This window comes from Numida meleagris, chromosome 1 (assembly GCF_002078875.1).
Source record: "Numida meleagris isolate 19003 breed g44 Domestic line chromosome 1, NumMel1.0, whole genome shotgun sequence".
Taxonomy (NCBI): domain Eukaryota; kingdom Metazoa; phylum Chordata; class Aves; order Galliformes; family Numididae; genus Numida; species Numida meleagris.
The window spans coordinates 1222475-1233376 of record NC_034409.1 but is presented as its reverse complement, the minus strand read 5'-3'; the positions used below and the strand labels follow the sequence as shown (position 1 = coordinate 1233376).

The 10902-nt window shown below is 50.6% G+C and overlaps 1 protein-coding gene across 4 annotated transcripts in view; it reads right to left on the bottom strand.

Moving 5' to 3' along the window:
• Positions 928 to 10902, bottom strand: part of ANKRD16 (ankyrin repeat domain 16) — a 19873-nt gene continuing 9898 nt past the window's right edge. The window contains exons 4-9 of one of the 4 annotated variants that reach the window (XM_021384267.1): positions 9820 to 9862; positions 8708 to 8816; positions 6941 to 7102; positions 4255 to 4333; positions 2348 to 2549; positions 928 to 2129 (exon numbers count right to left, since the gene is read on the bottom strand). In XM_021384267.1, coding sequence (XP_021239942.1) covers positions 2389 to 2549; positions 4255 to 4333; positions 6941 to 7102; positions 8708 to 8816; positions 9820 to 9862 — 554 coding nt within the window. In that variant the 3' untranslated portion in view covers positions 928 to 2129; positions 2348 to 2388. Of the gene's footprint in view, positions 2130 to 2347; positions 2550 to 4254; positions 7103 to 8707; positions 8817 to 9819; positions 9863 to 10902 lie in introns of those variants that run through there. The other 3 variants (XR_002434248.1, XR_002434250.1, XR_002434249.1) reach the window with 3 other exon arrangements.

The window sequence follows — 10902 nt, the reverse complement described above, 5'->3', positions numbered from 1 at the left end:
CCCCCCCCCGCTTTCCCTCCCGCTCGTCGCAGCGCGGGAGGAGGGGTCACGTGGGCGGCGCGCGCATCGCTGCGGGGTTCGGTGCGAGGGGCGCGTGCACGCGCGTGCCCTCGGTGCACGGGTGTGTGTACGCGTGCCAGGGTCACGATTGTGTGCCCATGCAAGAGCCACGTGTGTGCAGTGGGTTCTGCATAGGTGCGATGTGCATCAGTGCAGTGGGTGCTTGCGTCTGTGCAACGTGCATCAGTGCAATGGGTGCCTGCTCAGGTGCAATGTGAAGGTATGCATCAGTGCAAGAGGCGTTTGCACACGTGCAATGCCCACGTCTGCATCAGTGCAATGGTACCTGCCTACGTGTAGTGTGCATGCGTGCATCGGTGCAATAGAAGCCTCCCTATGGGCAACGTGCATCAGTGCAACCCACGTAGGAAAGCACCCAATGTGCACACGTGCTTTAGTGCAATGGGTGCCTGCTTATGTGCACTGCACTGATGCATGATGCAACGAGCAGGCACCCTATGTGCATGTGTGCCTCCATGCCATGCGTGCCTGCCTGTGTGCAGTGTGCATCAGTGCAATGGACACGCACCTGACCATGCAATGGGTACAGGTGTGCAACAGGCATACGTCTGCGTGCAACACTCATGTCCACGTCTGTGCCACATTTGTCTTCAGAAAGTGTAGAGCACCTTACAAAGAATGCAAGTTAATGCAAGTTCCCTTTTAACATTTCCAGGTGTTTGCCACGGCCCTGAGAGCTAGAAAGAGGCAAATGAAAACATTCTCATTTTCTTTCTCCTAAAAGCTCACATGCACAAGCAATCTGAGCTCATTAGGAGGAATATTAGGGGGAAAAAAGCTACTTCAGAGCTTGCTAAAATCATGAAAAAATGGGAATGAAGCAGTTACGTGGACCAGGCTGCAGCATTACTATTTGCTTTACGAAGGCCAGATTTATAGAAGCATTCAGGATCTTCAGAGGAATGAAACCACCTGGCAAGGGGCTGGTACAGCTTCCACTGCATGGTGAGAACCTTCCAGCACTGATTTCTTTTCCTCCTTGGTGGTGAAGTATCTCCTTCATTGCACAGATGGAGAAAGAAAGGTGTGGTTAAAAACCGCTGCTAACAGAGGGTCCGCTCTGGTCCTAAATCCACCCCAATTTGTGCTCCAATTTAAATGGTCTCAGAGGAGAGCACTGCTGCTGTTGCTCCGGCTCAGGATCGTCACAGCAAATTCTGCTCCAGGGACTGAAGAGTGGGAATTTTCTCGCTCGAACACAGCTCAGCATCATCTTAAATCCTCCTGGGAAAACAGGAGCTGAGCGTCAAGCCGTGACGTGAGCACCAGGGCTTGGGGCAGAGCAAAACCTAGCCTGCTTCTCGGCCTCTTAATTTTACCATCTGCTCTCACTTAAACTGGGGAATAGGGTTTGTTTGTTACAACTTGACATCACAGGTAGGACTGCGGTATGTTTCCATGCAAGAGAAAACTTCTTATTCCATATAGATACAAAGAAACCAAGCAGCTCCACTAGCTCTTACCTTTATGTGAAATCCAGACTGTTAGAGACTTACTGGCTACATTAAATATCAAGCCATTGCCCCATGCACTTCCAAGAGCAGGAGTTTTTTCATTGCTGGCGAGAAAGCCTTGCTTGGCACATCTGGAATAACTAATACATCTTCTTCACTCTGATCCCCTTGATGTCCCTGCAAGGTTTAGGTCTTTCTATTGATGTCAGCAGGCTTTGGGATCAGGCTTGGGCCACAAATGAGGCTGATGCAGCTTGAAGTCTCCCTGCACTCAGCCACACAGCAGCTTAGCCCTGACGAAGGGAGGCACTAAGAGCTCGGTTTCGCTGCACCGTGTTCTCAGGGGCTATTAAACGTGGCCACTCGAGCAACGTAACAGATTTGTGGAGAGCAGCTACTTTAAGGGCTGTAAAAACGATGCAGGTTTCTTCTCCTTCAGGATGTCCAGCTGTACGGAGAATTGGGCAGGCTCCACTGGGTTCAAGCCTTGCAGGCTCCCAGAGATCATCTAGCAGCAGCCCACGGGGCACCTTCCTTTGATGGTTTCCCTTTGGGAAGCGTTTGCTGCTGCACAGGAAGAGGTGTAGCTCAGCCCTGAAATTTGGAAGCGAAAGAGCATCCATGAACTTACAAGGATGGGGTCAGAACTACAGCAGCCCACACCCAACATATCCATTCTCTCATTGAGATAACTGTACTTCAAACATGCTTTCACCTCAATGCTATGTTTGGTTCCTCTGCTCAGTCCCTGAGCAAAAATCCCACTGTCTTAAACGTCAGTATGAACACTCATTAAGTGATTACAAATGTACCAGGCTGAAACAAAGTGGGTTTCTCTTTTTCCCAGCTGGCCTCATGAGTTGACATTCATTTTTTGGAAAGCCTGGATGACATCTGGCTTCCTCGCGAGCTGCCGTGCCAAGGTGCCCGTGCTGTCCTCGCTGTCCTGTAGCCCAGTGCTGAACAGGATCCGTGCAGCAGCCGCGTGCTGCCCAGCACACGCTGCATGCAGGGCTGTGGGAGAGACAGGATGTCAAGAAGGAACTGAGACTGAGTGCTGGCTTCAGCCTCAGCCCTCATCAGAAGCAAACGTCGGATCCCCAGCGAAGGAAACCGAATTTTCAGAGGAAACACACTGAAAGATAACGTCTAGCAGTTGCAGTACTCCACCAAGCAGCTGTGTGATGGCTCAGCTGCCACAGCCATCCCAGTGCGGTGACTGAAACCACAAATGCATGAGATGCTTATTTTTCCAAGCCCAGCCGTGCTGGTAGAAATGCTGTCACCCCCATTTCCTCCTTGCAGGCTGTCCCTCATACCCATCAAGCGGTACTAAGCCGGCTGAGCCAAAGCAAAACAGGTTTGCAAACAGATTGGGAGGACTTAAGCCAACTTGGATCATTATGAGTCATGGGAAAAGGGTGCCTATGTCAGGAGGGGAAGGCTGTGCAGCAGAGCAGAAGGCCCACGGGCCCATGCTAGCTGTGGGAGCCTTACTGCTCTGCATTTGGGGTGGATTTAATAGCGACGCATGAGAGAGAGGCTTGAAAAGATGCTGGATGTGACCTGGGTCCTCTATGGGCTGGGGCATCCTGCCAGTTCACTCCAGGGGTGAGGAGTAAATCAGAAAGGCTTCCCTGTACTGCGTGCAGCAAAGAGCATCCCACAGGAGGAGGCTGAAACAGCGCAGCTCAGAGAGCCTGCTCATCCCAAAGATCCCTCCAGGCTGATCCAGCTCAGCTCCAGCACAGTTAGGCAGCCCTATAGCCCTGTTACAGAGTGAGCCAGCCTTATTCTCCTGATCTAAACCTGCACAGGGTGAGTGTCTTGATGCTGAGGGTCATTAGCTCCTGCTGTTGTTGTGGAGCAGGATAACTCTCATAGAACACTTTGCAGGAGCTGATTTAGGGTGAGAAACAGCCAACAGCTGACACAAACGCAGCAAAGGTGCTGGAGAACAGGGTACGAGAAGAACACCACAGAGGTCCCAGGGCTGGACAAGTTCAGAGAAGCCCAAATTTACTCACTTGAGGGGGTGGAGGGAGAGACTGAGAGTTTCAAGGCTGTTCACGCTCACCGCTGAAGCGTGTCATGAAGCAAACCTGAAGGCTGGGGAAGCTGCCAATTTCGGCAATGGTTGAAACCATTTCTATATACTCTTTTTTTTTTTTTTTTTTTCCCCCAGAGATACTGATGCAAGAGATGCCTCATACTCTCACTGGTACTACTATAGCAACTCTGTTTACATTCAAGCTCTCTGTTACTATTTGCTCATAAGCCATTCCCAGGCAGTTTGATAAGGCTTTAGAGATTGTGCAATCACCTTTGTCTGCCCACCCTAAGAGTTCTGAGCTACTTAATTTCAACCGAGTTTGATGGAGGGTATCAAAGCTCCTGAATGCTTCATGCAAAATAAGCAGCTGCGTAAAGAGAAACCCAAACGAGCGTGTCCCCACAGGGGAAAAGCCCCAGTACAGGCTCCAAAACACCATTAGACATCAGAAAGTCCAGCGGGAAGAGAGCCACTAACTGAAAGTTGCCAAAAATTTAAGAACAGGGCTCATACGTCGCGCTGCTTCAAGAGCCATTTGCATCCGTGCATCTGGTATCTCCTTGTACCAGCAGATGCAGCACAGGCTGCTTTAGAGGCCGGGTTCCTGCTCCTAAAGCACACTCTTGCTGCAGCACAGGGTGTGAACACACAGCTGGGCAGGCTTACCAGAACGGCTCTTCCCATCCTTTGCGTGGACGTCGGCGCCGAGGGACAGCAGAGTCTGGATGGTGCACGTGTGTCCTTCCTGCAGTGGTGAGCACAGGCACGTGGGTTATTTGTTCAGCAGGACCAGCACAGCTCCTCACCTTTTGCATTTAGAAGAAATGACACGGGCCTGAAAAGAAAGAAGGCCACAAGCAATCTGTCTAGAACTGCGCCTGCGAAGGCACAGATGCAACGTCAACTCGCCACGGTCGAATCTGGGACTACTAGGAGCTGTTACAAGATCCAGAGCAACTTAACAGCAGCTGGAAATCTCCTCTGTCTGCCTGTAGCTGAGTAGATCCGTTCCATTAGCCAGGGACTGCTCAGACACACGGCCACATCGTTGCACAAATGACCTCTGACTTAGGACTGGGAGACAAGACCAAAAGATACTTCTTAATAGCAAATTAGTGCACTGATTTGTCAACAGATCCCATCTTTTCCTTTCCTCCCATCAAGTAACTCAGTTAAATTGCTTTTAACTACAGCTGGCCTAGGATCCCTGACTTACCTTTAATAACGGGCAGCTGGCTGTTTGTTAAAAGGACTCAAGGACAGCATAGCACTGTTGTAGTCCCACGCTGTAAATGTACTCCAAGTACTATGGAGATCAACAGCTGCTCTTCTTGAGGTGTGTTTCAGCTCAGAGAGAAGAACCTGCTGCTGATGTGCTCTGCTGTGCACCTACCTGCAGTACCCTCAGACACTTGCGCTTCCTAAAGGGTTACTCCAGCATTTGTAATGCCCTGGGAGAAGGTGCAGAACACCACACTTACACACCAGCACGCCCCACGGTGTTCTCTACTTTGTCTCTGCCCAGCAGCCAAATGTAAACGCTGCAGGGGGAAATGCAATGCAGCCCTCACACCCCTCCTCGCTGCACAAGCTTCGCCTGAAATAAATCCTCTCTCCCTAAATAACACGCCTGGTTTTCTAATTCCCTCTTCCATGCAATGAATTAGCCTTTGTAATGTGGCATGAGAGTGGAAGGCCCTTATTTTTATCCCTACCACCCACTCTTTCCCCCATTGTCATACGACTCAGTAGCATCACATTCCCCCCTGCTCAGGGCTCCCATTTCCCCGCTGTATGCACAGGCCCTCTCAGTGGCAAAGACAGCAAGCCAGGAACTGCTTTCTCTGCCATAGCCTTGGCAGCAAATTGAGTTGAAAGCATAATTTGATTTTCATGTATTTATAAATGCAAAGTAATAAGGAAAAAAAAAGGAAAAAAAAAAAAAACCACCCAAACCAAAACACCACCGGCCAAACAAATGATGCTGTAAATATAAAGTGACACTGAGCCTCGGGAAGGATGAGGAGCCCATCAAATTGCTCCCCAATCAGCCACTCACCAAGACAGAGCTGGGATCTTCTCCAAGGCACATTATTTTCCCCAATAGCCTTGCTGTTAAACGTACCCTTGGCAACCAAAAGGGCTTTCAACATGGTTTCTCAGAGCATGGGAGAAAGGCTTCCTTTGTGGGAGCCAGCAAATGCCACGGCTGGGTCCTGCTGGAGGAGAATGCTGTTGCCAGCACTCTCAGTAAGTGTCATTGATGCTTTTGTAGGAATGGGGCACGGGGATGCTGCTTCATTCCCACTACAAGGCTCTGAGCGCTGCGTGTTAAAGCTCATGAGGTTTGACATGCTGAGGTCTGAGCAGGGATGCTTCCCTTGGAGTGCAGGCAGTCAGCAGCACAAAGCAGAAGGGAGACAGCAGGCCCTCAAGGGGAATCCTGGACAGCAGAGAGGCTTTGGGGATCTGCTCTGCATGCCCAGGGAGAGTTGCAGGACCCACAGCCTTACTCCCTGCACAGGCATGAGACAACAGGAGGAGAAAGCTCAAACAACTCGGACTGGAATTCCAAACAACAGTTGTATGAAGGACACTGATAAGCACTGGGAGCTCCCTCCACCTTCCTACCTCTCTTTTCTCACGTCTGGCCACAGGCAGGCCAGAACCTGATCTCCTGGGACAAACAGTGTCTCACAGCACATGAGGCTTTTTTCTGTTCAGCAAGCTGCTGGCATGGAGACCAGCTTCTGATCCACCAGGGTGAAGAAAGAGGAGAAAGAAATCTGAGCAGTGTTTCACCAATCCTACTCCACCAGGTGAGAGACGATGCTGGTAAAGCACCACCACCTCTCACAAACTGTTCACACCCACAGCTCCCATCAATGAGCAGAGTGGACTCCCTCCAGGCACTACCTTTTGGTCCAAAGGTGACAGATTGGAAGAGTTACTCCCACCAGAGATGTGGGTCAAGTCTTATCTGCAGCACGACCAACTGGAGGAGTGGCAAAGGAAACCGTGCCCTATTGCCACTCACCTCTGCTCCCACTCAGTGCCATGCAGGGGGGTTCACCCACCCTCAGCACAGTCAGATACTGCCAGGATGCGTGGTGAACAAAGCAAGTCACACATCCACCACTGTACAGACAGCTGGTCACACTCAGTGAGGGCCTAAAGAACACTGAACAGGGCACAGGGCTGGCCAGGAGCAAAGAGGCAATGACAGAGGATGAGCTAGGATTGTAAATCCTTCATTAGTGGCAAACACCTAAGCCAGCCTGTTTTAGATGCCTGACGGTAGTGCACCAACTGGCAAAGGCTTTGCAGAGGAAACAGAGGGATAAGGACAAACCTTGGCTGCGTAGTGCAGCGCCGTGAGCTGTAGAGCCGTCGCTCTCTCATTGACATCGACGCCCAGCTCAGAGACAAGGAATTGGATGGCTCCATCCTGCGCCGTGACGGCTGCCCGATGCAGAGGCTGAGCACCCAGAGCATCCACAGCTGTGGGACAAGCCTGAAACAAAGGGAAGGAGGGAAAGGGAAAGCAGTGAACAGCCTGGCCAAACCTCGAAGGACAACCACCAGCCTAAGCAGAATTGTGTCTGCCTGCCACGGCCACGGTGACAACAACGAACACAGGGGATGTCACCAGCACCAAGTGACACCAGGTAGCACTGTGATTTTCAGACCAGAGCCAGCTCTCTGCTGAGCTTAAGTGACAAGCAAAAGTAATATCAAGAGAACCAAGACCCCTCTCTTCATTTGGAGCATGTACAATGATCAAAGCAGAAAGACACAACCCATCTCCAGCCTCTGTGGTGGAGGAGAAGAATTTGGATGTAGGTCCAGGGAGAGAGATGGGTGGAGGACTTCACGAGAGCTCTTCTGTGAGTCTCTGAATGCAACCACAAAGACACAAAACCAAGATGGGTAATAGGGATAATACACAGTGTGTTTGTCTAGAAGGATATAATCCAGCCTCTTGCAGTCTCATGGTCTGACCTAGAAGGTTTTACTACCATTTTATAGTGCCATTAATGTTTCCAGTGCTGGTTTCACGGCTGTAAGCCAGGGCACCAGAATGAGGAAATTAAATCAGCAATTCCATCCTCATCGTCTGAAGCGTGAGACTAAAAAAAATGTAAGCAAACATTTCATACTGTAAGGGCCAGATACGCAAACACAAGAGCAAAAGCATCTCCTGAATTTAACAAGCATGCATGCACTTGAACACGGTCTGAGCACCAAATTGTCTCTGCTGCCCTGTCCTGCTGTGTGCAGCTCGTGGATGGCTAAATCCACCAGTCGTGACCTTGAGAAGCGTGGTCCCACGTTCCCTTTATGTGCTTCTGGTCCATCTCATGCCATGCTGGGGGTCAGCTGGCCAATTCCACCACGTCAATTCATTGTGGCACAGGCGGGTTCACTGTTTGTGCCATGCCAGCTTTCGGCCAGGCCAGCAAGCTGCACAGAGTGCAAGCCTTGGAACTGGTGCAGAAGAAAGGCCATGCAATGGCACAAGGGGTGAGAAGAGAGGAACAACTCCGCCTCTGTGAGAATCAGCCATTAGGTGGTCTCCAACCATCTCACATTAACTCAGCAGTCAATAAATAATGCAGTGGTCTGGTTCCTACTACGCACAATTGGCTCTAATGACATCCCTATTATGCCTTGCATGTCAGAGGAAATCGGAGATTACTGGGAGGCAAACATGGGAGCAGCAGCTGTCACAAGAGAGGGAGGTCAGAGATGAGCTGCTGCTGGTTCAGCAATGTGCCTTGGGTATATCCACCCTCAGTGCTGCCAGAGGAGCCTTCACACTGAGCCCTGGCACCCCCAAGAGCCAGTTTTGGCTTTGACACCACTGTCCCTGCAGCAGTGGGTGAGTCCTGTCCTTTCCTGCCATCGTCCCTCCATCCCCCTTCACCAGCCAGGGGACATATCCCTGTCACAGGGTGAGATCTCCTACACGAGCCCATTCCTACTTGGCAAAATCTCACTCATCTCCATGGGAAGTTTGCCTGAATTGCTTTGTTATGATTTGGTTACAAACTCATCACCTGTCCTGGCAGCTTTAGCTCAGGTCCCGGACAAGGGAGGAGAGGTTTTTGGCACTCACCTGGTGTTTTTCCAGGAGCAGTCGAGCAATGCTGACATGCCCTTGCTGGATAGCATCCATAAAGGGTGTGACTCCACAACTGTCCCTGCTGTCAGGTTTGTACTGGCATCTGAAAGAAAAGAGAAAAACCAGGTCGGAGTTGGTGGTAGTTGTAAAATCCTCACCGTATCAGTTGCTTTGGACTGGTGGGGCAGCAGATCATCAGTGCATAAATTAAAAGGTACATAAAGCCTGCCTGTAGACCATGGATAAACCTGCCTCGGTGTTTTACAGCCTGGGGTGCAGGTCAGCTGGAGATTTTGGGGTCGGAGACGTGGTACTCAGCTGGTGCAGCTCATTCAGGCTCTACAGATCAGTTTTACTTCCCTTGCTCCCCAAAGAGATGATGCTGGAAGGACTCAGGTGCACCCAGACCTTGCAGAAGGGGAAGTCTTAGCTTCACACAACAATGCCACGGACAAAATCAAAGCCCACAGGTCTCGATCAGGCTAAAGCTCCGTTGAAATGAGAGAAGAGTGAATTAAAATTGAAAGCCTGGCTCAAATCACAGGGCTACATTTGTGCTGGGCCAAGCATGAACATGAATTAACAAGGCTGGGATGAGTAGGCTAACGGGCACTGTGGCCGCAATGCCTGGGGAAAGCTGCTCCAGCTCCAGCAGCAGGCAGCATTATTTAGGAAGGCAACAGGATCAGGATGACTGGGCATAGGCTGATTTAAAGCCATTTCACAGCAGTCTCCCAGGAAATAAAGCTTGGAAGAGATGCACGATGACCAAGCTGGGCAGAAAACTCTTTCCTTGCTATCGTATGGCCACACTGGAGGCAACAGGAATGAATCAGCAGAGAGAAAGAGCAGAGTTATATAACCAAGGCTTATGTCACAGCGAGGTCTGAGGCCATCTGAGCCCATCCGGAGCTGGTGTTTGTCTGCAAGGCCCAACACCAGCCGTGAAAAGCCAGGAGGAAATGGAGATGGCCTCGGGATCGCATGCAGAGCAGCTGTGCAGCTGGGCTTCCCGGATGGAATAAATGGCCTTTGTGTGAGCGAGCCTGGCTCTGGATGGAGGCGGGGGAGAGAGGAGAGACAGCACTGGGAGGGAGCTTGCTTACCTCTCCAGGAGCAGCTCGACCGCGTCAAAACAGCCGTGCATCGCTGCAAGAGAGAGAGGAAGCAAAGGGTAATTTATGTTTCCATGCCTCTGTCCGCCTACGGTGAAACATCATCAGGTTTCGGACCCTTTTTGGCTTATTCATGAGGCAGGGAGGAGAGAGGTTCGTATTCAAAGCTCCTCATTTTATTTTTGCAATTAAAACATCGCCTCCGGGTCTCGAGGCTTCTCTTCTCCTGATCCTGTAGTAGAACAGGGGGAAAGCGTCCACATCAGCACTGTTTGCTTCTACCTGCAGACTGCCTTGCGTGAGAACGTACACGCAATTAAGCTGACACAAAGATCTTCTCCTGCCGGTATTCCTTAATCCCTGAAGTGAAATCTCGGAGATGCAAAAGGAACACAAAGAGCTGGATGGCGTTTCCACCCTTCCTCAGCCACTCAGACTTCCCATCTCTCCCATCTCATCATCCTAATGAAGCATCCTTGCCTAGGCAGCATCGCCGAGGGAAAACAACAACAGTGGGGGAGGATGTGAACATCATGCACTGAGACATTCTCTTTTTTTTTTTTAAACATCACATTACAGCAATGCACAGACAGCCTTAATCAGGCTTTTTGTGTGTGTGTGGTGTGTGTGTATGTGTGGGTTTTTGTATTCCGGCAGGTCGTTCTGAAAAATAAATGAAATAAAGAAGAAACAATCAAGCCAAGCTCAGAGCTGCAACATCAGGCTGCTTATCCATGCCACAGAAGAAGGGCCCCCAGCGAATGTGTTAACAGCAATAACCTTCAGATGTGGCTGCACAATAGATGCTCTCTGAAAGCCCAGCGAGCACTCCCACCCTCCCTGAGCTTGGCTGCGTTTTCCTGCTCCCTTCCCACGTAGCACCCCTTCACCTGAGCTGATGTAAACTCAGGTAGAACCATGCTGCAAAAAGGATTTTTGAAACAGAGGCTTTAAAAAAGCCAAGCTGTCTGGGAGGAAGGGAAGGGAAAGGAAGGGAAAGGAAGGGAAAGGAAGGGAAAGGAAGGGAAAGGAAGGGAAAGGAAGGGAAAGGAAGGGAAAGGAAGGGAAAGGAAG